Source organism: Euwallacea fornicatus, chromosome 3 (genome assembly GCF_040115645.1).
Source record: "Euwallacea fornicatus isolate EFF26 chromosome 3, ASM4011564v1, whole genome shotgun sequence".
Lineage (NCBI taxonomy): Eukaryota > Metazoa > Arthropoda > Insecta > Coleoptera > Curculionidae > Euwallacea > Euwallacea fornicatus.
Genome location: NC_089543.1, coordinates 6,959,892 through 6,987,509, shown reverse-complemented (window position 1 = coordinate 6,987,509; position 27,618 = coordinate 6,959,892). Strand labels below are relative to the sequence as shown.

General features: G+C 35.2%; 4 protein-coding genes and 1 long non-coding RNA gene across 11 annotated transcripts; 2 read left to right on the top strand and 3 right to left on the bottom strand.

Moving 5' to 3' along the window:
- Positions 1–426: 426 nt before the first annotated feature.
- Positions 427–17,611, bottom strand: lft (lowfat). 3 transcript variants are annotated; one of them, XM_066302516.1, is made up of 8 exons: positions 17,474–17,611; positions 16,170–16,256; positions 15,021–15,192; positions 4,415–4,523; positions 3,169–3,468; positions 2,071–2,234; positions 846–1,094; positions 427–782 (listed from the first exon to the last, which is right to left on the bottom strand). In XM_066302516.1, the coding sequence occupies exons 5-8, from the start codon at positions 3,374–3,376 to the stop codon at positions 489–491; spliced, it is 915 nt and encodes a 304-aa protein (XP_066158613.1). In that variant the 5' UTR covers positions 3,377–3,468; positions 4,415–4,523; positions 15,021–15,192; positions 16,170–16,256; positions 17,474–17,611; the 3' UTR covers positions 427–488. The 3 variants fall into 3 exon arrangements, with proteins under 3 accessions (XP_066158613.1, XP_066158614.1, XP_066158612.1); XM_066302517.1 differs by lacking the exon at positions 17,474–17,611 and adding an exon at positions 17,437–17,454; XM_066302515.1 differs by lacking the exons at positions 15,021–15,192; positions 16,170–16,256; positions 17,474–17,611 and adding an exon at positions 7,209–7,590.
- Positions 8,048–11,255, bottom strand: LOC136350621 (protein rolling stone-like). 5 transcript variants are annotated; one of them, XM_066302522.1, is made up of 6 exons: positions 11,075–11,255; positions 10,709–10,850; positions 10,135–10,480; positions 9,392–9,575; positions 9,039–9,305; positions 8,048–8,339 (listed from the first exon to the last, which is right to left on the bottom strand). In XM_066302522.1, exons 2-5 carry the CDS (start codon positions 10,802–10,804, stop codon positions 9,053–9,055), a joined length of 879 nt encoding a protein of 292 aa, XP_066158619.1. In that variant the 5' UTR covers positions 10,805–10,850; positions 11,075–11,255; the 3' UTR covers positions 8,048–8,339; positions 9,039–9,052. The 5 variants fall into 5 exon arrangements, with proteins under 5 accessions (XP_066158619.1, XP_066158616.1, XP_066158618.1 ...); XM_066302519.1 differs by having other exon boundaries at positions 8,048–9,003; positions 9,051–9,305; XM_066302521.1 differs by having other exon boundaries at positions 8,048–8,993; positions 9,051–9,305.
- LOC136350623 (uncharacterized) lies at positions 17,432–24,802 on the top strand. Its single transcript, XR_010734183.1, has 2 exons — positions 17,432–17,465; positions 23,494–24,802. It is a non-coding gene; the product is annotated as an uncharacterized lncRNA (long non-coding RNA).
- LOC136350622 (uncharacterized) lies at positions 20,702–25,785 on the bottom strand. The gene is made up of 5 exons (XM_066302524.1): positions 25,363–25,785; positions 25,185–25,236; positions 25,019–25,077; positions 24,565–24,721; positions 20,702–22,504 (listed from the first exon to the last, which is right to left on the bottom strand). Exons 1-5 carry the CDS (start codon positions 25,427–25,429, stop codon positions 22,006–22,008), a joined length of 834 nt encoding a protein of 277 aa, XP_066158621.1. The 5' UTR covers positions 25,430–25,785; the 3' UTR covers positions 20,702–22,005.
- Positions 25,786–26,110: 325 nt separating this feature from the next.
- On the top strand, positions 26,111–27,333 carry LOC136350573 (ATPase inhibitor, mitochondrial-like). The gene is made up of 3 exons (XM_066302421.1): positions 26,111–26,281; positions 26,355–26,496; positions 27,053–27,333. The coding sequence occupies exons 1-3, from the start codon at positions 26,235–26,237 to the stop codon at positions 27,182–27,184; spliced, it is 321 nt and encodes a 106-aa protein (XP_066158518.1). The 5' UTR covers positions 26,111–26,234; the 3' UTR covers positions 27,185–27,333.
- The last annotated feature ends 285 nt before the right edge of the window (positions 27,334–27,618 follow it).

The window sequence follows — 27,618 nt, the reverse complement described above, 5'->3', positions numbered from 1 at the left end:
CGCGGCAATTTCTAACATTTTGATCATTATCCAAAGGAAACCTGGTGCAAAATTTTCAATGGTACACCCTGTAGGTGCACGCAAAAATAAAATGATTTTCATGCGTATCTTTTATCCGGCAATGGGGGATAGGACATCAGGTAAGGTAAGTTCTTCAATGCTCAACTTACTTTAATTACTAGTTTTTCTAATTTAGTTATTCATGTAATTTGAAACTAAAAGTTTATCCACTTTCTGTATAATTATGTTTACTTCTTTCTTTTGAATCGCTGCAATATGTCAACAAAAAATATTTCTTACGCACATTATCCCGAAGTCCAAACATATACAGACCTTTTTACATGCATATGAAAAATCATGAATGCATAATTTTAGAAGGATTATAATACCTGTGGACCTATTTCAGCAATTAAAAAAAACTATAAATTTAATTATTCATTATTTATTCCAAATTAGGTATTAACATTGTAAGTAAATACATACACAATTCAATTCACATTAATCTGACTATGCGCCAAAGTTAATATGTCCTTTTTCTCTTTCGGAAAGCGCAATTCTCTGCCCGCCAATCGAGCAGATTGCAATTCGCGTTCGGCTTGATTGAGTTCTTTGAGTAGAGACCCGGGATTCTCCTGTTCTCTGGCTATCCAGTCGAGAGCCATCTGAGAGCGCATGTCGTCATCTAGTGCCCGATTAGAATAATGCGCAACAACTTCTTGTCTGCTGCATTGACGCTCACGCATCGCTTTAAGACTGCCGTTCCAGTGTAGTAATTGGAACACCTGAAGAGGGATTAAATATTGGTACAAACTTTCATCTTTTCATAATTTCTCACTAGTAAGTACCGTCATTAGTTCTTGGAATTCCAACATCGTTCGTCCTTTATTCGATTCTAACATAAATCTAAAGGCTCCAATGCCGGTGTTTGGGTTGTCAGCTTCCTCAGATTCTCCCTTAAAATTACTTCTTGCCTCAGTCACTGCCTTTTCGATGAATTCATCTGATATGCGCCTTGAGGGATGTTCATTGAATACTGAATTCATTAGGGCGATTTTTGCCGCACTTCGACGTGCCTCTGCCTTTGTGGGACAATTCTGAAATAGTTCCGTTGTGAGACGCATACTAAAATAATACACAGAAAGTAGGATACCCCGAAATTCTAACTCTATTTCGACGCTAAAAACCATCGCCACGTGTATATCTTAGAAATGTGTAGAGAAAGAGTTGATCGTTTAGAACGCTTTTCGTCTTTCCTAAGAAATAGTTATAACGAGTGTTCGAAATCTAAATGCATATATTTTGGATAAAACGCCGCAAACGTTTCGTTATTTAGTAACAGGGTGACAAGTTTTCTGATTTAATTTTTTTCCAGAATTTTCTTCAGTTTTTGAAATATTGTTTTGATTGAGATAAATGAACCCATCAACCTCCATATTCTCTGCAAGTCTCAACATCACGCAGCATGGCGTTTAAGTCTCAGCATGACGTAAATTGTCTATTTAAACCGCGCTTAGATTTGAGATCGGCTTGTGTTTTACGGAGAATGTGAGGGTAAATAACCATATTATCGACGGTTTTTAAAACATTTGTTTCATAATCTCAATTTTAATTAGTAGGTGCGCCGTCATCAGAATAATCATTCTTAGAAGTATAGAACATAGATCCCTTCGAAAATGGTTATTTTATTTTAAAAAAATTCACGAAAAACTTCATCATAAAAAATTTAAAGCGATAAAAGTGGGCCTCATTGCAGAAATAGTACCACTCTTTAGATTTTATCGACGATCTTTAATATTCACATTCACTGCAGATTCTAAACAATAACAATTATACAAAATTTCAACTTAATGTCGAAAAAGCTGAAGCAATCCTAAAATGTGAAAACTTTGTCAATGAAACTTTCGTATTTCCCAACATTCCAGTGGTTATATCGCTAAGTATGCCCTTCCCGTATGATATTTAATGTTTCTCCTTTAAAATAAAAAAGTACCTACTGTCCATGTATATTTTAACCCGCTTAGTTCAATACTAGAATTCCAGGTTCCAGGAGAGTAACAGATGATTGCTTACCTGAAAACAACCGAAACATGAGCCACCTGGTAGTGTAACGTAGCAAACATAAGGTTGCGCGTTAGAAGGAACAGATTCATAAATGACCAAAGCCCCATTGCGTAAATCGGCACCTCTTGCTTCCTTCATCTGCCAAAACTCTTGTAGGGCCTCCACAACGTTGACTGAAATTAAATTGTACCTATATATGTATGTTCATTAAAAGACAAATTTTGAAGCTACGAAGAAACGACTCATTGTCACATTAGTCCGCTAAGCAAAAAACATCAAGAAATAACGAGCATTCCATAAAAAATGGAATGCTAGCCAAAATTACATCGCTTAGTCACTTCGCGGAACAATCCCGTATATTGCTGGGTGTCCCACGTCGAACAGAGAGTACGACAAACAAACGTGCATTAACATAAGTTAAGAATGTTATAAATTATAAGTTTTCTAAAGGTATTAGGGACTATAAATATCCGATTGAAAGTTATTAATGGCACATGATAAAACGTCATTCTTAACTGTTTGCTGTTTTAATGTTACAGTTACACATCATTAATTGACCAGAAAGATGTGGCAACATATCACTTCTGCAATTTGGTATAACCGGCCACATAGCCAGACAGCAAAAACCCGAAACTCAGAATAAATTTTACTTTAAACTCTTGACTCGATCCATTATTTGTTCAAGACGGACCTTTGTACAGATAATGAATGCTACTTTTTGTACAACTTTGACGACATCAACCGTGATTTTCCCACGGCTTTAGGCTCTAGTTGTTGCTATCACTTTTCTCGTGTCACAAATATTTGGAATAAATTAAGAAGGGAAAAAATTTTAACGCAAATTTGAAAAATGGTTTCTATGTAGTGGTCCGTTCGTTAGACAATTTGTTCAAAAGGGTCCTGAAAAGGAAAAGTACGTGGTATTCCAGGAATAATGGTACCAATGAATGCAGGGTGTGAGAAGGTAAAAAAATAGAGTCAGCCAAAACTCCTGGCAAGTTTTCATTGAATGAACAAGTTAATTTGCTATTTTAATTTTTCGAGGGCGACTGCTTCACAAAAGTATAAGAATAACGAAAAAGTTATTCTACCTAGAAATTTTCTTACCTCTATATCCCACATCATCGTATAACTGCAGCATCGGTGCAGTAGTCGAACATGCCCATTGTTCATCCGGATAAACCATCATTCCAGTATGATCCTGCGCAGAACTGGTGGAATTGGTCTGCGAGGCGCCTTGTCCTTCATCAGCCTGTTCACCGGTTTCATAAATGCGCCGCGAGACTAAATCGCGGCTTATGCATGTACTGCGCATCAACAAATAACGGGAAGGGCTTGATCAGCCCTCAGCGAGACACACATCGTCTGAGGGGAATTTGAGGTACAGGATCGTGTTCAGATAATTATCTGAAATGAGGATCGAGATAAACAAACAATATCTAGCAAGACCATGCATTATTTATGGACTTCATAATTCAATCTGAGTTTTTCATATTTTTGTGGATACTTTGGGATAATGTTGGACATCAAATGGGATACTTAACGGTGAGGGCAGCATTCGAATGCGTTTTATTGTAAATAATTGATAGAGAACACGAGTTTCCAGATTCGTACTTTAACACCTGGCATCTACGTCTTGAGGACTTTTGAAGTGAACCTTTTTTCCTTCAATTCTAATGCCAAGATTATATTAATTTATGTCCGACGGCAATAGGTTTCGTCGCCACATCATGGACACATTATTATTTTATGCTTTCCAACTCCAATCCTTTTACTTCATTAGTAAGGCGTGTCCAAGAAAATAATTTTGGTGGTCCTTTCGTTGGTGGCCAAGCCAGGTCTGATATTCAGTGTTTAGAAAATTATTGCTTAAACAACCTCAAACATTTTAATCGGATAAACACATGTTGATCTCTCCTGTCAGTAAACCACACCCACAGTGGCAGAACCTTTTCCTGGTAACTGGTCCTATTGTCAGGTCAATGTTCCTTCGACGCTACACGCTCCATCACGGGCGCACTAGACACCTTATTATCATCCGTGTCTCAGCAAACTTTAAAGAAATACGGTGCTACATTTCAAGAAGTGGTGGGAGTTTTGTGCGACCTTTCAGTAAGGTCCCTTCGTTTATAACGCAGCCAAAATTACAGAATTTGGAACATCGAAGCCAGAACGAGAAAATAACATTTAAGAGTAAATAATTGCCATGTCTACGTAACGATAACAATTTTTTTTGAGAAACCTTAAACGTGCGTTTTATAAGTCCTCCATGTTGTTCTGAATTGTCGTAAAATGTCTAGAAGTTCTGCAACCGCTAGAAACGTTGCCGTATCTGTTCATCCATAATACTTACCAGCTGATTGACAATTAGAAATTAGCATAATCCTTCAGTTGCGCGTTAGAGATTCATCATGTGCTGGATGTCGACCAATCAGGAAACAGCAAATTCCATAACATGTCACCTGTAAAAGTATCCAGGAAATATCCTTAAAGTTTGTTGAAAAATGTATTTTCATTATATTACTATACGTAGAGCAAAGCTAAAACTCAAATTGAAAGGTTTGCTTAATCAATCAGCAACATCCTACGAAGAGCGGTGCTACAGCATCGAGGGATATAAACCCGAGGTTTTTCGGTAATTCCGTACCACTCGGCCGTCAAAAAACCTAGTCGGGGGGTCTTTCTGAAGATTTTTCTCAAGACAACAAAAAATTAGGGAGCGAATAACCGAACAAGAAATGCGGGCGAGCAGTTTAACTCGGAACTCGCACATAAAATGTTCGAAAAAAGTGATGCGGGCAACCTTTTCGCACCTATGTTTATAGATTTTTTTTTACTTCGGTTGTCTTTCCGTAAATAAGTTAACGATTTAAAATATTTCGGACTTGTTGTAAAGAACGAGTCATATAAAGAAAGTTGTTCGACCCGATAGATTAGTCAGTTATGTGTCATCACAAAAGGCACGAAAGACTAAATGGAAATTAAGAAATGTGGAGAAATTTTTGAGCCTGGCTTGCCAGCCATATGTTTCAAACATTAAAGCTGGTTAATGCCGGTAGATATTTATTTAAAAAACGTCCGTCAACTAACGGAATCGTCACGGAAATCAGATTACATACGGCAACACAGCGCGGGGATTAGGTGTCAGTGGCACGGATTCATCATCAGTAGCAGTCAGCGACCTCGATGGCGAAGAGTGAATCTGAGACCGTTCCCTGAGTCGTTACCAAAATATGCAAATCTTAATTGATGCACACTATTCATGATCACTGTTGTTCTCGCACTACACAAGCATTTGCAAAAAAATAAATTCGAAAACTGAATCGATCGGACTAGCTGGTGAAATTAATTATCCCCATGACAAAAGCCTTCCAGTCTACTATCTGCTACAATGTTAAGAATGGTTCGTAGACTGTGGGAGATGCAAAAGGACAATCTTCGTTTCTTGGAGATATCGCTCCTTATTTTAACTGAGGCATATAAATTATATGTCAAATTCAAATGGCTGATATCGTGATTTTATCGTGACTGGACTGCCATTGGAGTAAGCATGGTGGTTGAGTGTGGCAATAACCGTCCTGCACTTTGACTATTAGTACGTTAAAAGCCGTCAGGAAGACTTCCTCAATAAATTTATCATCCAAGGATTTTTACATACTAGCCTAGCCTGTGACATGTCGAATTGAAATGAAATATGAATTGGCACTAATAGAATCTAGGTTCAATAGAATATGTATATTCCATTTACTCATTCTTATATCGTTTTTAACCCGTCAACGATAATATTATTTATTAAACAACATGGGCATTAAGGGCTTGTAATCGATCTAAATGTGTACAGAATTTTATTTAATGCGCTGATAAAATTACTTCTTATCCGTAATGAATTTTGAGGCAAAATGTGTTGTCAGGCTGGAGAGGAAAATAGGTATATAATATGTATGTATAATATAGTTAACGCATGAAGATGTTGAAGTGGGTAATACAACATTTCTTATACTTGATTTGACACAGTGACGGCAGGCGGTGTTTATACTGAGGGGCCCCCGCCGCACATGTGTCGACACCGACCTTCACCCATTAAATGTAGCGCTACGAGCTTGGCCCTGCAGTTAGACTCTAGACATTTTTTATTTGATTCGTAACTAGCGAAGGGTAAATAAATTTTAACAATTAAAGATAAAACGCAACGCAAAAATGGGGCTTAACCAATTCTTAACTCGCACGCAGAACTTTTCGTGCACTTTAAGTTGAATGTAACTATAAATTATCCTACTTGATAACGGTGGGATTTGCGACCGCATAACATGATTGTTACTTAGTAAATACTGACAAAATTACCATACCAGAGGGTTCTACGACCAGAAAGAAATTAGTTATGTTTTTATCGTTTCAAATACAACCACTTTAACGTCCTCGATGGGTTTTCCGATAATGAAGGAATATTTTATGTATTTAAGTCAAGAAGTTACTCATCATTTCAACGTTTCTTAAATATTACAAGTCCTGTCGCATTATAAGACCAGTAGGAGGGTATGGCTCCACGGTAAATATTTCTATGTTTTATAATTTTTTTACTGATAGTAAATTAACAGTTTATTGTTTTTGACCAGCAATTGTCAATAACATAATTTATTTGTTATGTTTCTTGTATAATGTGTTCGATAAAGATAAATAGCAAGTTGTAATAGAGGCATTACTGTTTTTATTATTTTTATCGTTATTTTTATATAAATATGTATTCCTATAAAAAAAAATAATGAAGAAAAATTAAATCTGAATGTAAGATATTAATGGTAAGAAATTCTAAATATTAAAGAATTTAAGGCTAAACGTAACGTTTTATTTGATGACTGATTTGTATTACGACCTTCTGAGTTCATTAATACAATTAGTAACAAATAAAAATAAACTCCTCAAGGATAATTTATTAATATATACCGCCTACTAGCAATACTTTAGAACATTTTTTTTAAGTGTTCTTTGTTTCGTGATTTCAGAGATCAAGTTAAATCGAAATTCTGATACCTAGGTATGCAGTGGAAACATGTCTGTTGTTGCACCTACCACATTGTAACAATTCGATATATTTTCAATTGAATGATTAAATTAAGATCGGTGGAAGTAAAAATTTCGTAGGTACTTACCAGGTATCACAAGACGTCACAATCGAAAAATGAACAACAAACACAAACAAAACCTTAAAAGCCGGTCAATAAAATATTAAATTTCAGTTTTTAAATGTGAGGGAAGTTCCAACTTAATTTCCGAAATAAAATCCTCCCGATACTGAGATAGATGCAGGTAAGTTGAGTGTAACAAAGACCAAGAGGTTGCAGTGTTAGAAATTGGTAACGTGTGAAGAAACGATCTGCAGAGCACACCGCGGTATGCACTTCGCGCAACGTCTATCACATAACTGTGATTGCAGACTACCTACTGCTTTGGTACTGCGGTACTGCTTTCGTGTCCTGCTGCATGATCTGCACTCTTTGTGACGCAAGGTCGAATGTAACAGCAAATTTTCGACTTTCTTTTTTCGACTTATGTCGCCTGGTCTGGCAATTTTGTTCGAGAAACCAAGGGTAATATAAAATATAATTTAATAATGGCACATGAAAATGTACACACGAACCCCTTAATAAGCCGAATTCTTGGTAATTAGTAAAGTGATCTTTTAACATTTTGTAATTTATGTCGATGAGTAAGCGGTACTACAATTTTTCAACTGGCAAGAAATATGTAATATCATATCTCGTCTTTATGGGTTTATTGGGTGACATAGCACAGTCTGCTTACAGCTACATACACATAAGTACCACCCTGTTTTGCAAAGTCAGTTTTCTCACGAGATATAAAATTGAAGATACCGAGATGTACGCACTGAGATTTCCCACTTAACGATAGACGACCGGATTTTAAAATTTAAATATATACTCCTTTTAATTGCTACTATATTTTATATTATGCTTCAATAAAGATAAAATAGTAAATAATATGCTTTTATTAGAATAATTTTTAATAATTAATACGAATGATAAGCGAGAAAATATCGCACAGTGAATGACTAGGCTACTTCAATTAATAACTCTGTATTAAATATCTCCGAAAATGAGAACGAACTTTGAATACTGGACACCCACTTGGACAGGAGCATCCTTGTACTTGGTACGCCATACACCCACCCCTTCTTTTTGTTTGGCACACCCGCTGCGAGTAGGGAAAACAGCAACATGTCTTTGAAATCATTCGGGACTTCAAGTGTCCTTGTTATCCACCTGAAAGTGTTTAGATCTCCCTTATTTTCGGAGATATTGACTTAAGCTACGAATTTTCATAACGTGTTTCGAAGTTCCAACTGTTTAGTTTACGTAGGTTCTCGCAGACATCGTTCTTTTTCAACAATTTTGCTTAAGCGAATAAATTCGTCGTGTGTAAAGAGTAATTACGTGTTTATCCGCACACGTTGCGTTCAGTTTATTGCGTGTTTTTAAAATGTAGTTTACAATTACGTAAAAAGAAGGTTGTTCAAATAAAAACAAACATAATGGTCTGTTGAAAATAAATCAAAATTAAGTAAATAATAAAAGTTAATATCGTAAGTGAGGCTTACAATCGTCTCCAGGTCTTGAACGTGGTTTTTTTACAGACTTTTGAATTTTTTTTAAGGCAACCCCGAAGAAGATCAGTTCTTTTTCTAGACTTAATTTTTTTCATTCTGATAAGAACGTTCTACCGATCCAATCTTCTACAGGCTCGGATTGCTTCTGGAGAATGTTACGAATTTAATTATGAATTAAGTACGTCGTTCTCGCCTGCGTACGGCTTACGCACGAACCGACTTGCACCGAAACATTCGAGACGCACGGCAAAAATCGAGCGTCAACAGCGGTGGTACTCACGTGCGTGCAACCATTGAAAAAGAACGATGTCTGTGGGGGTCTACGCCAGACGATAATTTTTGTCCAAAGTTTTACCAGAACTTATACTTCTAAACATAATCGTTTCCAAGAGCTTCATCTGCATTGCTTCTAGGACTTTCATTTTGTTCCTTCTCTGACAGAGGACAGGACAGATCAATTTTAGGACAGACGAATCGCATGTATAATCTCATCCTCAATTTGTAAAGCAAGAACGTGAACAAATGAAGAAAGATCATGAGAACCATGACTCCGGCGCAAATTCCTGTGGTTCTTCCCGGTTGATCCCATTTCAAAATCGGGTAGATATATCTCGAACCAGTCCTGTGATGGAGAGAATGATCAAGATGTAAAATTAACGTTAAGATTGAATTTATTTTATTGCTTCTTTTAATTGAATTGTTACGTACTTTGTGGTGCCTCCGGCAACGTAAAACGTTATGGAAAATATTGTGTAACATAGGGCTAGAAGGAGAGGATAAATGAAATGGAATATCTTCACAGGATGGCACACGATGCACAAATCTAATAACACCACAATCGAATTAAGTCCGTGTACTATAAAATTCATGGCAGTAAAGTTGGCACCTTCAGCTAAAAGTAAGACAGAAATCGTTGGCACTTTATTCAAAATAAGGGACGTTTATCGGCAAACCTAATCTAACAAGACACGCGGTTCAATATTTATTCAAATCAAAAAGGAAAGATGAGTCAGAACTACCAACAAGTCATCCGGTTTTAACAAAATAAAGTAAATCTGAAACCTTATTAACTCCTCTAAAACCAATGTTGTACAGCGACAGTTGACGAAACGTTGCTCACACATTATGGATCAGAGATAAAAAGCTTCAGAGCACGACATCCTAAATTAAAAAAAAAAAAAAAAAAAAAGAAAAAAAAGAAAAGAAAAGATGCTGTGAGCCAGAGTACACATTTATTTTGAAACCGGTTAAATTACCGACAAAGTATTTTCATTAAAACGTTATTTTATGACAATTTAACCAATCAACCACTTGAGCTACGTACATATGTATGTTCTGAATGACTGACAATGATACAAAAATTTTACAATTTTTTCATGCAATTTAGCACGGTAGATCACCAGCGTATGTTAAGATTTAGGTTTGTTTAATCGATGTTGGACAATTCATACCTTTAAAAATTAAGCTCCAGTAAATAATACTTATGGTAAATGCAACAGGAGTCGCTGTGACGTTAGTTATCCAATAGACTCGATAAAGTTTTAATACTTTTTCCTTAAAAGAATTTTTGCTCGCTAATCTGTCTCCTAACAGAGATCCCACCACCATCACACTACATAAAAGTGATTGAATCAGACAGAGCGTAAATCCCCAATTAGTTAGGTATATTGGCCATCTTGGCTTTCCAGCGGGAGATTCTTTCAAATAAGTGAAGATCCAGGAAACAAAGAAAATTACGAACATGCTGATTCTGTAGAAGCCATATGCGATAGTGGGGCTTGTTCTGTCACATTGCCACTAAAAAGTAGGTACACAGTATAGAGGAACACTAATATTACGGATCAGTCTTCTAGGTGAACATTTTAAAGGGTTGATCGTGAAAAATCAAAATACTAGGAGGTTACTAGTTCGCGACGAACACTGTAACCGTAACCGTTTCGAAGACCCGAACAACGGGGATCTTCTAAGCCGTAAGGGATGGACGGTCGGTTAAGTTAAATGTGCTCAATTTAATGTTCATCTTACCTGAGAAATAATGAAATCAGTAGATGGTTCATGTTTCAGATTAAATGGTTTTAGAGTTAAATGTTTCTTGCAAGATTGCGTCAATATAGTTCTCATTTTCCTTAGTAAATTAGCTGACGTCCATTGACTATCGGAATAGTTCCTGCGATAAAATATCGAAAATGAAAAATGCATCGTTTATTTATTTTCAGAGATGCCTGCTAGAAGAACGGAAACATTGAACGTTAAAGCCTTTTGCTGCTCAACAATTAAGCCCTTTCACGATTTAAATCACAACCAACATAGGTGACGTAATAAAAACTCTGCGATGTATCATAAATGGGTAGAACTAAGAATGAAAATGTCACCGGACGGAAATGCACTAACCGATTATATGCTACTTCACTTTTGAAACATCTTTAATGGTACCAAGGCCAAGGCAAATGGACAATAGCCGTTGGTACCACCGCCGATAAGAACGACACTTGCTGCTTCAACTGCGTACCAGAGGGTACATAGCTACGTTATGAGTTCCGCACGTTATGGGTATTTACAAGAAATTGGAAACATACCCACAGATAGAAAGTTGAATAACTAGCCGATTGGGTAATGTAAAATTTATGTAATTAATGAGGAAATGTTAGCAAGGATCAATTTGCTTTTTGATTTGTTTGTACTCCGCGAATATAGTTTTATTACGAGTGAGATTTTTTCATACTTAACGTACCTAGGAATTTGTTAATAAACGATAGAAGCGACGAAACAGAGAGGATTTTAATGTTAAGCCGATTTGCTTATAAATTTCCATTACCATACTTTGTATTTACTGCACATACTTCTGCACGAATGCTTAAAATTCCAAGCTTAGACTATTTCTCGCAGAAAATAAGTCTTCTATTGATCTTCTCCCTATTTTTATTAAGGCAAATAACGTATCTTTTATTGCAATCAACGCATTCTTCATGTGACAATTTTCACTTTCAACAAATTTGCATTGTGGGCGCCCAATTGAAATTTTGGACCGAGTTAATGGCATTTCGACTAGAAAATGTGCGAAAGGTACCTACTTGGCAAAAATATAATTTACACCAACGATGTAAAACCTTAGCTACTGACAAAAAGACGCATATTTAGACCATAAAATTAAATCATTAATATTCCTTGACTTTCGTGTGGGACGACCGTGTACTAATGAGTCTGAAGAAGTCAAGATTCGCTTTAGAGAAAAAAAGAGCGAATGAGGTTGTTGAATCATATGAAGGCGTAAACCTAATCTAATTACAACACGTTGCCTTATTTCATATATGTTGAAGTATTATCCTTTCTCATACGAGGACAGTCCCAAAAGTACGCGAGTTTACACTTGAAAAAGGAAAAACTTTCGGAAAATATTACGTTATATCCCAACCTAGTTTCCTTTGATGCTGACACAATTTTCCCAGCGATGTTCCATACCCTGTTCGTAGTGAGAAGCTTCGAATGTTTCAAAAATCTCTTTCCACCGAGCATTTTTTCCAAATTTGGAAATACGAAATAATCTGAGGGGGCAAATTTGGCAATCGCGACCACGGAAATGTGGAGTGGTGCGTTGTTTTGAGCGAAATAAGACTTTTCATTTCGCCAAATGAGATCGCTTTTCCCTATTCTCCCCTTTGAGTTCATCGCTTTGACTGCTTTTCCGTCTCGGGTGTGAAGTCACTGACTCGTGTTTAATGTGTGGTTATGAATCGACGCAAAAACTCGGCTTTAATTACCGCGAAACCCGGCCAAACGCTCCCTTGAAACATCCTCACGGCGCTCGTCACATCCAATTGTTCGGTCAAAAGGCGATGTACAGTACTTTTTGAAATACCCATCTTCCAGCACAGCGCTGTGGATTTTTACCATAGTTTTTAGAGTGGTCAAATCTGGAATGTCATCGGTCCACCACTGAGGCGTTCGTAATGGCAGCTCATGCGATCGCGTTTAAACTCTGCCACCCGATATTTTACAGTTGTTAACAAAGGACCAGATTCCCCCAGAGCAGAATCTAACTCCGCTTTGATGGCAGACCGACTAAGACCTTTCAAATGAAAGTGTTGAATCACGTATTTACGTTGAGAAAGCCTCTAAAAACGTTCACTAAAAACGGCCCCAAAACAAACACAAATAAACGCAGCTAGATCGGGTACTTCTCGGACTATCCTTGTACGTCGGCAGTCTTAAGTTATTCAATTTTAATAGCCCTCATATTCAGAAATGGGTAAAATCTTCCTTATCGGTAATGGTAACATTAGAGCTACGACGTTTACATATGCGATGAAAGGTGATTACTAAAAAATATATCAGAGGCACGTCTTAGATCAATTCGTACGTTGTATACAGTGTAATGGCAAAATACAAATACCTTTATTTGAATTGGATTATTTTCTGCTGACATAACATTAATTATGAGGCATCCTGTTTAGTCCAAGATGCTTCAGTTTTTGCTATGAATTATGTATAGCAAAAGCAGTACTATACTAAGAAAACGAAATTAATTAGTCCGGTTGCGATGGGAACAGTAGAAAACGTTTCGTAAGACTTCAGTGGAAATGAATACATTTTGAAAGGTTTTTTTATTTATTATGACAATAATAGTTGAGTGGGTGAAACAATCTATTATCGTTTGTTGCTGAGTCGTGTGTTACACAATAGATTTATGAAGCTTTTGAATTATAATACAGGGTGGCTCATCTCCGTTCGTTTCCGATTTTTGAAAATGAACTCGGTCGTCATGTTTCGACTATTACGTATTTAAGTTAATTCGAAACCAAAAACGGTCCTTCAAAGAGCGTTCTGTGCACAATTCAGTGGCGTGGGCACTATTGTTTCGTGGTGTTTATTTTTCACGCGAAAAACACTAACGACATTTCATAACCGAAAAAAGAATAAAAACTGAAAACAACGGTGGATTTCGCGCAAAAACGCCCTATTTAACACTTCATGGACACGGCGCATATGCGCATATACGTGCCTTCCTTCGTGAAATAAACCTTCCTACCGTTTACCATTATTTCCGACCAAAAATGATGGGAAAAATACATTGAAATCCCTGAATAGCAGGTCATTAAGACTGATTTACTGCTTATTTCGTTCGATATTGAAGATACGAGATAATGTTGTTTACGTCGCTACCCATTGTAATGCATAGAGCAGTTTTTGATTTTCACACGACGCAATGCATAATAAAATTCTTTAACTGAATCCTTCTAGTTTTCGAAACACGAATGTGGCGTTTAAAGTCGAAACGCCACAGGAATATACATCGAGTTGAAAAGCCGAGATGCGCGCCACTGGAGATTAAATAGCAAATTTATTAAATGGTCAAAAATAAGTGCCCTTAATTTCAATACTGGTTTTATGAAGGAGCGTTCGAATGTTCAAAAAGTTCTTTCAGGCATTCCTTTAACTTAAAATGCCGCTGGTTGATAACCAAACTCGTTCAATGAATTTTTTAACAACTCCTTTTTGGTCATTACGTCGATTATTATTTTATACAAGTTTTTGTAGCATCGTTACCGTTCTTCTTTTTGTCGTCTTCCTGAATATGCTTTTATCCTGGGCATTCGCCTCGTTAAAATTAAAGATTTCAGCTCGGATCGTTGTTAAAAACAATTTTTTTTCTAATTCTAGAACCAACGAAGTGAAAACAGTTTTCGAATCGCTTCCTTTAAATACGTGCGTAAAAAAGCAAACTCCGCAAGGTGCAATTGCCGACGTAGCTATCGGTTAATCTGCCCTTACACGTTGCGACTACTAAACTTTGACGCGTCAAAGGGAGATTATAATTTAAACTGAAAATCCGTCCGAAATCGCTTCTAATTAAAAGTTCTATTGATCAGAAGATATTATTTTGGCCTAAAAAAAAAGTTGTGAGCAATTAAAAGTTGCAAACCGCAATGCCGGACGTAGAGCCGCTGCAGAAAACCAGGCGGCCCGGTTCTTGTTTCCAAAAAGAAAAGTTCTGTGAAAACGAAACATTATACATGGACGTGCTTTTGGACGGGCACTTCTACCGTCGATTATCCAATATTAACGAGTTTTCATCGCGTGCCATCAACGATTGCATGCAACGTTCGCTATGATTCCGATGCACCACGTAATCGCAAAGAATTTTTCAGAAGTTCACATTTGATTCAGTCGAAGAACGCACAGTAGCTTAAAGATTCAGAAGGAGACTAAGCAAGAAAATACGATTTGGGACGCTACTGCGCGTACCACAATAATTTCTTTTTTTCGACTTATTCGTACAGGTTCACAAGAAGCAGCTCGCAGCATTAATCAACATACTTCCAAGTAAAAATAAACTTACGAATTCTGTATTTTCAACGGGAACTTCAAAACTTGTGATCGAAATGAGGACTTCTTTATTTATTCTCTTGTTCTGCGGCTGATTCGGCTTACCAATGTTTTATGATCGGTGGAGGGATCAACGTAATCGTTCTCAGTCACTAATTGAGACCACGCATCGGGTACGTTGCTCTCTTAAAAAGAATGAATATTTTATATATTCTATTGATTGTTGGGAGGAAATTGGTCCTACTAACTATTCAGCGGATTAATATTGCAGCAAGATATTACGTTTAAATGGAATGCCAATAAAAACCACCGTTTCAGGTAGGAAATGAATTACCCCTACTAACGTAGATATATATCCGTTTTCTGTCGTTCCACGTGAATGTCCTACTTCTTTGTGCTCAGAAAGTACGTACAATCGCTCGAAAAAGTATTCGTACAGCCGAAAAAAAATTTTGCAAATCGTATTCTTCGACTGATTTTTAGGGCGCTTTTCAGGGTCTTAAAAACCACTCTAAAAATTCAATTTTCAAAACTTGCCCGAGTACCAAAACTTATTTTAGATTTGAATTTTCACTATGCAAATTTTGAACAAAATCACTCGAAAATTACGGTTTACAGAATTTTTTTTCTGTTGTACGAATACTTTCTCGGGCGACTGTACGAATCCAGGCCCATTCTCGTGCTACAAAGACGACACAAAGATAGATAAGCTGCAGTTGTTTATTTGAACTAGCGAACGCGGCCCTATGTCAGTTGAAATAAAGCGAATTAAAAAAATAAATAAATTCAAATATTTTGTTTTTTTTTTAACGTAATTTAAACGTGAATTTTAGGCAATCTCACAATTTACCGTCCCAATCTATGCCTATGAACGAACACTCGACGACGATCTTTTGAAAGTCCTCACTTGAAAAATCAAAGGTGCAGTATCAAAGAGCATCAGGCTAAATTTGTTGAACAATAATGTTATCCTGACAAAACTTCGGTTTCCGCAAATTTCATTGAGCTGTGGTGCGAACAGGTGAAAGTGAATTCGTAAATGTAAATAATGATCACATGCCAGTGCACCTCTAATCCTACCTTTAAATGATAAATACTCTATTACGTCAAACGAATATATTGATTATAGAACTATTTGTGTTTTTACACAATATGCACTCACCCCTATTGAAAATCCGATCGAATCGGGAAATAACTGGAACTGCCGAGAGTTATGCTTGCTCTTTCCCAAGATAGTTCTAATGGACACCTGAAATAGGTCTAAGACAATACCATTACAAAATGGCGTGTTTGTAATTTTTGTTCTCCTTGGATACGATTTCTGACAGTATAGGCAATGTACACATGAGAACTTAATCGAATATCGTAACGTTAATCTTTTTAACGTCCTACACGCTACCTAGACACGGTGTCTAGTAAATTAAATTTAATTAATGATCGTTACAGTTATTAACAGCAATAGAGACATAATACAACGTGCTTCGGAATATCGGCAAAAATGGCCTCCACTTAATAATGCAGTGGTGGTTTTCAAGTAACTCTAAAATCATTATATTTCAAGGATATAAAAGGATTCCCCACTGATTTACTTTTTATTTTACTCGTTCTGGTGATTACAGACAAATTGATGTGAACAGAATTGCATATTATGCTATGTGAGTGTGAGAACAAGATTACATTGTAACATCGGCGTACAATAAATGACGCTGTTAAATATCACTACAGTATACGGCGTAGTCCAAATTGGTAAAGTACTCTCTAAGACTTATTAGAAGTACATAAATCATATATTTTAGACACTAAATTAAGACATAAGACGAATGATTTATCAAAGATTCTTTCTATTTATAGTACATTAGTTTCAATATGTATCTACACCTACCTCAATATTCTCGTATTAAATTTTAAATCGATTGCGTGACTGCGATAATTAGCTCGGGTCAGTACCATCCGTAAAGAGATCTTTTAACAGATTTTAAGGAGGATCGAGCATCTTCTCCTATACGAATTTTAAAGTTGTCGATCAGTGGCATTTTTTTTAGTATGCTTCTTTGATGTAAGAAATCCGAATATTAACGAAATTCATCAAACAATTAATAAATAACAGTAAAGTAGATCCAAGTAGCGACACCAGTGATTGCAACATTACCGGATAGGTAAAGTTATGATAGTTGGGGAAAATGTGAATTCGAGGAACCACGATTATACACAAATACCATAATTTATTTGTACATGCATACCGAATTATTAGTTAAACATTTCCTGTGATGTTTTTGATCCTTAACATTGAAACCGAGCTTTTCACCTTAAGATTTCTTCTACTTTTCTGACTATATCGAATTGGAACCTAATAGCTCGTCAAAAAACAACGAAACTTGACTTGAAATTTCCCATACAAATATACAGTCGCAGTAACCGTTAGTACTTACCTATGCCGACACAGTTACATCGAATGAAGGTACTTACGTTTAAAATATTTTTAATAAACTGTTGTCAGTAACGTTTCGGACAAATTTCCGCTATCAAATGAAGTTCATATAAAACTAGATTCGTACTGCCGATATATCATCAACCTCTGGTAGGAATGCTAAATAAATATGTTCACAGGAAATACTACTTTATCCTCGAAATTTTAACAAAGCCAAACCGCGTCCAATGAAAACTTGATCGATTTGTGGGGTATGTAAAAAACAGTGTAATGTAAGTACAGACGATAAATACAGAGGTAAATAGTTACATTCGCCAAAGTTAGATGACTTCGTAATTTGCAACATCTTCTAATATTATATTAAATAGATTAAAACAATAAATTCCCCCTGACCGCTCGATCTACGTCGACACGTGTGTTCGAGTTTGTTCAAGTTAAGGAGGAATTTTTTTTTCTATTTACCTGTTTTAATATATGAGCTAGAGAAAACCTAATTGTTTGGATATTTCAGCTGTGGACTTCATACAAATAAAAAAAAACCAAGTGCAAAGAAAGTAAATACAGTGACGGAGGCGCTATCCCTTGAATAAAATAATTCATATAACGTCGACTATATAGAAGGTACAATTTTTGAAAACGCATTAAAAACTTTAGAAGCAAACGAGGCATCGAAGCAGCTTATTTAAAAAATAATTTGCGTGAAATGAGCAGAACAATCTCAGAAAATAATAAATTAGTAATGAAATATCTTGAACCTTAAAGGTATTAAAAAGTCTTAAGGCCGGTTTTTATTGCAAAGTCTGGCCAATAAAATAGGTAGCAACATTTATGATGCTGATGGTGATAAAATAATCAAAATAATCGGGACGTTCGTCCACAACAGTTATAAGTCCGAACTTATCATTTACTACTTACCTTAGTGATACACACATGATGAAGGGAACATTTAAAATTTTCCAATAATAAAGATGCGATTGTCACCAACGAATTACGAGGGTTGACATCGATTTTTACATGTTATAAATCTTGAAATAAATCTATAATAAACCAATAAAAATGCGTATATCGATCCACTATTATTAAGGGTATTGAACAAGATGTAATAAGGTTAATTTGCTCTCCGTATAAGTCGAAAACAGATGAACATCAATATATTATAGTTAACATGAAATATTTTTACAATATAAAGCAAATTAAAAACCATAATAATGTTGCTTATCACATATGCATACAGCAAGTAATTGCTAGTCTCTTAATCGTACCAGGTCAGTTAATTCGTCTGACTACTCCAATTTTCCTCTATCTATGTTGGAAATTATGAGTATATTTAGTGGAAATCGGGATTAAGAAAACAAGAACGCAATAACCGACTTCACTTATGCATAAACGGCAAAGGTACTACTGCAGTACGAGCGAGCATCCTCTGCCAGATTAGAAGAAATATTTCCCTTTTTGTATACACGTGAATCATCTCGGTGCGAGTTACGGTCTTTTAATGAACAAGTAGCTTTTTAAGAAAAAAATAATCAAACATTTCTAATAAAGTATTTTAATGCAGAACGACGTCAGTTTAGGAATAATCGTCGAAATCTATTTTACCTATTTATATTCCTATAAAATGCACTATAAGCATAAATAATTTCTAATGCGTAATTGGGTCCTATAACTTACTAGAAACAGTTTGTTTAGTTTAAGTATTATCCTATTTCTTAATACATGCAAAATTTATCATATAACTTGCGTACACAATATGAGTCCACCATGCCGAAATTATCATTTGCCTATTACTATTTAGACTTGAGTTTTCTACATAGATTTGTAATTTAACGAATCCAACAATCTACATATGTAAGTATGTATGCTTAACTGTCAACTAACTATTGATGTTTATTTGGAATTGATCAAAATCAAAATTGATTGCATTTAGTTTTCATATATAGTGAACAACAGGTATTCATTATCATAACACACGTAGATGCCCATATATGGGTATCAAAAATTCGAAGTCTAAATTTGTTAAACATCAAGTACCGGCACGTTTTGCTAAAATATTTGTTTAAAACAATGTAGATAAGTGCGGTGTCTTCCAGCTGAAGATTGAGTTCTACTGGTTGCGTACTAAAACTATTTGTTCCAAAACCAGAAACGTGTTATAATCAAATATTTATGTAAGGGCATGAAATTTTTCAGGTATTACCTCTAACTGCCCTTCCTTGTTGGTAATGTATAGACATTCAGTGGAATTATGTTTTCTCAAGAGCTCGTTGGATTTGTTAAATTACAAACCTATGTAGAAAACTCAAATCTAAGTAGTAAGAGATAAATAATAATTTCGGCATGATTGACTCATATTGTGTACGCACCAAGACGATTCACGTGTATATAAAAAGGGAAATATTTCTTCTAATCTGTCACGATGCTCGCTCGTACTGCAGTAGTACTTTTGCCGTTTACAAGCGAAGTCGGTTAGTGCATTTTTGTTTTCTTAATCCCGATTACCACTAAATATACTCAAAATTTCTAACAGAGCTCATCAATATCGAACGCATACAAGTGTTATTACAAAAGTGAGTACAATACAATCTACCCCAAAAATTAATAATTGTAATATAATCCGACCTGCCATAATCCTCTATATTCTACGGTATGAATGTTAATTAAATACGTGTACGGTTGCCCTTTAATATGGTGTCGAAACATCAGATTTTAACTATTTCGTCCTCATTTTGACAACCCACTAACTAGTAAACTTAAGTATGTCAAAAAATTTTGTAGAGGGCATTTAAGAATAACCTGTACTTATGACAAAACTTTAATTCAAAATATGCGGAGCTGAATGATTTTATCGCCCATAAAGCGAAGATTGAATATCTCTTTGTTGTGCATTATTCCTCAATTTAAGTGCTGCGTCATGCATTTCCATGTTCAAAAAATCGTGACAACTAAGCGGGTTAGTTGCGTTTTTTTAGTAAAGCAGTAACTGGGATAACGAAATGCGTTTTATTACTGTAATTTCCAAGTGGCAACCACTAGGTTTATTTCTTTAACTATCAATGTTGTCCGCCTTACTTGGTTACTAAAAATTTGAAGATCGTAAACTCGTTTTTCAATCTGGGTTTGAAAAGTTGCAAGGAAAAATATCGGAATTTTACTGGATAATGAAGAGAGAGAATGGAAAGGAATTATGGTAAAAAATTAGGGCTGTTTGATGTTACCTCCACGTCGACTCAAAAGAAAAGGAGTGAAAAAGAAGAAAAGTATACAAATTTCAAGACTATAATAATTTAATTGAAATAAGGAAAAGTTCTAACAATAATTTAACTATCAAAACGCACAACGTACTCCTATTGCACGAAAAATGTATTTCTACCAGTCGTATACAATATTAAGTCTAAAATTTCCGGAATGTTGAGCCGTGGTACCTATCGCTTACCACTGAAACAGTCGAAAGATGTTTCTTGTACTAATTATTATAATTTAACCACTTACATATCTAATGTATTGCTGTGTATCCTCGACGTCAAAATGTCTAAAAATTTCTTTAAAAAACTAAACACAATTCAAAGATTTAAAATCCAGCTGCGAAAATTCATAGGTATTTAGATGAATTACCTATGGTCAACAATATATTTCGATTAGAAGATTTCGATCGACATATCTACAACTAAACCAATTATAGAATAGATCATCCTTGCATCAATTGTAAACTCTACTCAGAAATTATTATAAAGGAAAATAAATACAACCAAAGCTCATAGACCAAACAAGAGTTTCTTATCGCGAAATTGAAAGTTAAAATAATATTAGCCGATTTACCCCAAGAAAATTTCTGGGAAACCAGGTAATTTGAAACGGCCAAGAATTACTCTTAGTCACATATACTTTAAACAAAAACGTGTAATTGATTTAATTTTACCGAAGAGAGACGCGACGAAATTTGCAAAGAGAAACGAGTTTATCTCTAGTACACAATTCAGAAGCGAATTTTTTGTAACTTCCAGACCCCTTTTCGAAGGTTAACTCTTCTTTCCTTCGTGATGAGGGGACAAAATAAAAAAAAAACAGTACTAATACAAATCAGACGTTCCGAAAATGAACTAGTAAAGAAAATCAAATAGAAAGTTAATGAGTAGCGACATCTTCTTCCCATATGGCAAATTATATTTTCAAATAAACTATACGTCTAAAGCCCCGACATATTTTCCAATTTCGAAACGACAAGCGAATTTGAAGCTTGGCGGTTTACACCATAATTAAAATACTATATTTTGACACGGACACAAAATGGCGTCTGAGCGCCACATTTGATTGTTTTTTTACGGAATAATAGATAGGCAGGTCACTGTCTTGTGACAAATTGCGTGCGTTTTTATCCTTTCTAGCCATCCATCAAATGACCTGTCAAATTGTCATGTTTAGCGTCAAAAAAACTTCAAATCGATGTTAAGTCGTTTCGAAGTTAGAAAAACGGGGCCTTTGGACGTACACCGTGAACTCAAAAAATACTACTACGCAATGCAACATGAACCCACGGTTTGTATAATTAGGACGGTAGATATGAAAGACTACTCTACATCACCTGTAAAATTTGGCTTGCCTCAAATGCGGTACCCGGTAATAAGATCACAGGACTAGAGACATGTCCAGCCTCGACGCAAACCATGTTTGGATACTCGTCATCCCCAAAGTCGGACATGTCCTTGGCATGGTCCAGCCACGGATTCCAAATAACTGTATCCGGAAAATTATACTTCTGAATGCGCATCTTGCGCCCAGACACCACGTTGGTTATAATGTGTTCTTGAGAAGTATTTTGGTAAATCCTATCAGTCCATTCGTTGATCGTGACGACGTCCCTTGTTTCCTGGTAGATAGCACCTTCGCGTGTTTTATCGACAAAAGTGCAACCTTGCAGACCAGTAATTTGACATCTACGTACATCAGGAACTTTAAAGTAGGTATGCAGCAACATGTTAAAGCTGAATGTCAAGTCTTTGCTCGGGTTAAAAACAGCAATGTTGAAGTGCAATTCCTTTTCCCGGAGTATTAGTCTATAAGTAAGGCGAAATCTGCAAATAATAATTTAAATGTTATTTTTTTTGTTTAGTCGGGCACCAAACAGAGCAGCTCCGTGACAATTTTAAACAAACACGGGGTTGTATACGAAACTTATTAAGGCATATTTTCAAACGAGTGACCGTGACAGGGTGAAGTAATTATATATTTTTTAAATATAGTGGCTTCGTATTTTAATGTTGAAATCGACGCATCTAGAGAATCCGTGGTTGCCCGAATGTGCTTACTCTGGAGTTTCTTGTTACGAGAACTTATTAAAACCTTTTTAATCTGTTATGAAGTGATTTGCACTTTGTGTGTGATTTATATGTTTATATAGAAACAGAAATATGTGTTACGCTTTAAGTATAATTTCTAAACCTTAATATTGTATTAAAAATAAGTTATAATCGAAATGCAGTGTTAAAAGATGAATGAATTTCAATTTTCGTTGTACACCTCCTAGAATTTGTCACATATTTGATTTCAATTTGGGGTTAGTCTTAGTCTTAAAGGAGGTAGACCACAACACGATATCTCAATTGGTATTAAACGCACGTGATATTTATTAGTGTTTCAATTTCGGGTTTGAATGATTCTAGTATACTCGCTTTCCACGTAAGTACTATTTATTAACTACAAATAAATACAAATATAATTTACTGTTTCACTGTTAAACACTTAAATTCACTTATTACAAGTGCTTTATTCTTATTGTTGTACTAGTCCTTTACTAACTCTCTTAACAATGATTCCGTAATGTAGCTAAAGACCCTCTCACTGGTTTTCATAATTTTCTTACAAATGTCCAAACATTAACATATTTATATATATGTATGACAGAATATGCGATATACATAAAAAGAAGTAATAACACTCGACGAGCTTCCACAATCCTTTTTTTTTTGTTCTGTTTACTTGCGGTGGCTACCCGCCAATCATTTACATACGGGTTTAATTTATCTATTATATTGAAATTCTATTTTTAATATCGAAACTATAGACACTTGAATTCACCTCCAGGGGTCTAACCCCTTAAGAGATTTTGCAGTGGGATACTACTGGCCGCCGCCGCCGCCTCCACCAACACCATCACCATACAGTGTTTGCTTTTGAATCTTTAAGATATTATGTTTGAATTCACGTCTTTTGTCTCACCGTTAAAGTTGGAAAAAAACATATGTTTTATGTAACCTGTTATAATAAGCGTGTTTATTCTAAAATTGAATATTGTATAATATAGTACAATTTTGAGTAAGTTTTTTTATCCCACATTTGAGAGATGTTGCGAACTTGAAGATATCGAAAGTATTTCCAACACAATATTTTATATACAAAATATATATTAAAATTGTTTTGATTTTATTAATTTTAACGTGAAAATTTCTACAAAACGTCGAGTATTTTCTACTTATTTCGCAACTACTGCTTTCCCCCTCTCCTCTGTATATCAAAATCGCAGCTGGTAATGTGCTCATTTATTAGAAATATTTTACATATTTAGAAAAACATAAAAATTGTGAACAATAGGGCGAAGATGGATTTTTGGTAACTTCATAAACTTAATAGCCTACTTTTAAGCTTCACTTTACCTCTGTTCATAATTTTTTTTTTCTTTAAACTCAAGCTCGAAAGGCAAGTGAAATGTTAAGATCGAGACTTTTTCAGCCGCACATTTACAATAACTAAACCCATATTGCACCAAGAGTTTTTCAAATTACCTTTAAACACTCAACCGAAAACACCGCTAAGCTCATTTCTTAAAGTGGAAACTTTTTATAATATTAATTCCGATTGATATCTGAAATGAGAATGAGTGGATTTGATTTTTTTTGGGATTGTTCAGGTTTTCGATTACCTCGGATTTCTTGGGTTTCACGTTTTTGTGATTTTATTATTACATTGAAGGGTGAAATATTATAAATAACAGTATAAAATGTTTGTTTCGCTCTTAAACATTTTGTTACATTTGTTTTTTTTTTTAATGAAAACTGCATGCAAATCTTTTTAATCTAAAAAAATAACAAACATATTTATGTTTATCACAATGTCTTAAAAATAAGTAATTACTTACTGATAATTCCACATAGATCTGGTAAAATCAGAATCCATAAGAGAGAATATCGCCTCTACATCACCACTTGCCAATCTTTCAGGAGGTTTCTCAAGGTTCCACCGAATAATCCTTGCAAACCCATGTTGTGGTCCGAATGACCAAGGTCCAAATTGAGCTAGTTTCAGAAAATAAAATTATGTTACACAGGAATTGTCCAGCATCATTTTATAGATATAATATATTGTTATTTTGCAAATTGCAGATTTTTTTTCAACTATATGTAAAAATATATGAACACTGCTGTTACATTGTTTTTAGTGAATGAATAGTAGGTACCTACATTGTATAATTTAAAATCAAGTAAACAATACTTGGTAACAACTCTAAAATGTCTAGTCATTCAACAATATAAATGAATTGACAATTTTTGGAAATTTTTTTTAATAGATTACATTATTACTCTATTACTTACGAAAAACAAAAGGTATTCCACCCCTGATGGCCTTCTTTCCATCAAAAACTGCTTGTTTACTAAAATGTTTAAAAAATATGTCATAAGAACGGGTGTTTTATAATGTTAGGTATAAATAAAATTATCTACAAACACCACAATAGATTAAATATTATTATTCACAAACCTAACAAATAATTGTTCTTGATTGTTAACTCGCCAAGAAACCGCAGTAGCCCCTGCAACATAAAAAAAATTGAGGTTATGTTTGTTTTTTGTCTCTTTTTTTCATGTGACTGTCCAGATTAAAACAAGACAAGAAATAAGAGAGCCACAGTGGCGGCAAAAAACAATTGCTGGCTTACCGTGTAAATTGATGGTACAAGTTGTATTATTGCCCCTGTCAAGGACTACGACGCTAGTAGCCGCCATGGCGATGCTTTTTTTGGGGCCAAATCGGCCACTCGGACGTACTAACAACGCTTTCGCGCTGTTTTATTCGCCGCAAAACGCGATACTTCAAAATACTTCAAAGGCACAGTTTAAAGCTATTACCTGCGCAACAACCGCCAGGTTTAAGATCCCTCTGTCGGTATACCAACGAAAAAAATGCAATTCAATTCGGATTGGGGCACGTACGCCGATCCACCGCACGGTTGCGTCAATACTTGGTGTAAGAAAATCTATACCGGCCAGCCCAACGCTCCCTATTCGCGGATCTTAATATGCACCAGAACGAAGCCGACTAGTTTTTCTAACATTACAAAAAACAACCCGACTTGGGATAGCAAGCCTCCATTTTATTTGAATTCGTTATATTTAGCGACATCTAGCAGCCATACATCTTAGCACTAGTAAAAAAACATGTTAAATCGATTTAAACATTATAATTAATATTCAAGAATTTCTATATTGATGCCGCAATTTTTTTGAAGGTTTCACTAATGTCAAAATTTCTCAGTTCTTAACTAAACTATTTCATACCACAAAAAAGGATTCCACCGTTTCTTTTTTTTGTGTGTTAAGAATTCGACTCTAGAGGGCCCTCTAAGTGTCCGCATTGATCCACCATATTTCAATTGATTGTCACTTATCAACTGTCATTGGTCAGTACTCATTTTCCGTCTGACTCTTTCAGTCAAACCTATTTTTTTTTATTGCTCTTCTCATTGTTAACTGCTATCAAAAAATTCGTGCTAGTTTAGGTTTTAGGATTTTGGAAATAAAAACGTAGAAAATGAATTTCATCTGTAAAGGGAGGCTTTTATCACTTAATGTTGTTAAGTATGTTTCTTTTTGATCGATTTTTTTTAGTCTGGGTAATTCATTTGGACACTATTACATAATGCATTTTTAGGTATTTTCGCTGTATGTCTCAATTGGGTGATTTAGGTAGTGGGGCTGGAAAAGGAGGCGGTGGCGGAGGATCTATTAGAGAAGCCGGCGGCGCTTTCGGCAAGGCTGAAGCAGCCAAAGAGGAGGAATATTTTTATAAAAAGGTAAGTTGCCACATTAAAAAATATCCTTGTTCAAATAACATTTCAACTGTTGATTCATGTTTGTTTACAGAATTTAAATGTTATAAGAGTAAATCTACAAATTTGGTTTGTCAACCCTAATATATTAACTTTTTCACTATGGAGCTTGTCTGCATTATGTGCTTCTCAATAAGGGTAAACCTGAGTCAAGTCCTAATTTATATTTTGTCTAGATCCCAACAGTAACTATTAGATACCTTGTACTCCACTTTTTTTCAGTAAGACATATTTTACTCATTGTGGCTAATTTAATATATTTTAATGCAAATTATTGCATCAGTGCCAGTATGATTTAGTTAAATTAAATGGTAAGGGTAATGTATGTGTAGAAATCTTCCAGTAGTGTCCACCAAAAAAAAAAAAAAAAAAAAAAAAAGGGAAAAACTCAATTAAGCATTTATATGCTTGGGGGGTGTGAATTTTTTCATCAATCTGTTTGATTGTATATTTAAAAGAAAAAGCGTCTTCTATGCGGAGATTGTAACCGCATTAACTTTGTGTTTAAAATGAATTTTAGCAAAAAGAACAACTTAAGGAATTGAAAACCCACCTACATGATGAAATAGCTTTCCATGAGGAACAAATTAAAAGACATCAAGAGGCTATAGCTCGTCACAAAGAGGGAGTGAAGAAGTTGGAGAACCAGTAACTATAATAGCTTTATGTGGTAAATGACTGTATTGATGCTTTATATAAGATATCTGCAGTTATTTGCCTTGTTAATTTTAGGGAGACTCTTTTAAATGTAGCATTTCCTTCATTTATTATTTGCGTGTTAATAAAGAAACTTTAGAAACATTTTTTTTCTTCATTATAATATATTTTGACAAGCTTTTTAGACTTGTAGTATTTAAGACACTAATTCATGAAAATTGTTTATTTTTGCTAAGTGATCTTGAAGACGTATAAAATGACAATTTACCTGCGGAGAACACAGAATTTTACCTTTATTTTTTAAACCCTTTTTTTCCTGTATATGGGAGTGTTCCCAGTTCTAGGTAATTTTACATACTTCGTCGCGTCCTTCGTTTTCTTTTTCAAATCCCCATTTGGGGAAAAGATTGCATATATATTTTTATTAGT

What these genes read in the sequence shown, in the direction of transcription:
- LOC136350622 (XM_066302524.1), bottom strand. Translation starts at nt 25,429, where the DNA reads ATGGCGGCTACTAGCGTCGTAGTCCTTGACAGGGGCAATAATACAACT. An exon ending in TTGTACCATCAATTTACACG is followed by an intron (nt 25,237 to 25,362) that starts GTAAGCCAGCAA and finishes TTTATGTTGCAG; the next exon opens with GGGCTACTGCGGTTTCTTGG. An exon ending in AGATCTATGTGGAATTATCA is followed by an intron (nt 22,505 to 24,564) that starts GTAAGTAATTAC and finishes TATTATTTGCAG; the next exon opens with ATTTCGCCTTACTTATAGAC.
- LOC136350573 (XM_066302421.1), top strand. Translation starts at nt 26,235, where the DNA reads ATGAATTTCATCTGTAAAGGGAGGCTTTTATCACTTAATGTTGTTAA. An exon ending in TTATCACTTAATGTTGTTAA is followed by an intron (nt 26,282 to 26,354) that starts GTATGTTTCTTT and finishes ATGCATTTTTAG; the next exon opens with GTATTTTCGCTGTATGTCTC. An exon ending in AGGAATATTTTTATAAAAAG is followed by an intron (nt 26,497 to 27,052) that starts GTAAGTTGCCAC and finishes AATGAATTTTAG; the next exon opens with CAAAAAGAACAACTTAAGGA.
- lft (XM_066302516.1), bottom strand. Translation starts at nt 3,376, where the DNA reads ATGCGCAGTACATGCATAAGCCGCGATTTAGTCTCGCGGCGCATTTAT. An exon ending in CGATGATGTGGGATATAGAG is followed by an intron (nt 2,235 to 3,168) that starts GTAAGAAAATTT and finishes ATTTAATTTCAG; the next exon opens with TCAACGTTGTGGAGGCCCTA. An exon ending in AATTCCAAGAACTAATGACG is followed by an intron (nt 783 to 845) that starts GTACTTACTAGT and finishes ATCCCTCTTCAG; the next exon opens with GTGTTCCAATTACTACACTG.
- LOC136350621 (XM_066302522.1), bottom strand. Translation starts at nt 10,804, where the DNA reads ATGAGAACTATATTGACGCAATCTTGCAAGAAACATTTAACTCTAAAA. An exon ending in CTGGAGCTTAATTTTTAAAG is followed by an intron (nt 9,576 to 10,134) that starts GTATGAATTGTC and finishes TCTTACTTTTAG; the next exon opens with CTGAAGGTGCCAACTTTACT. An exon ending in GTTGCCGGAGGCACCACAAA is followed by an intron (nt 9,306 to 9,391) that starts GTACGTAACAAT and finishes TCTCCATCACAG; the next exon opens with GACTGGTTCGAGATATATCT.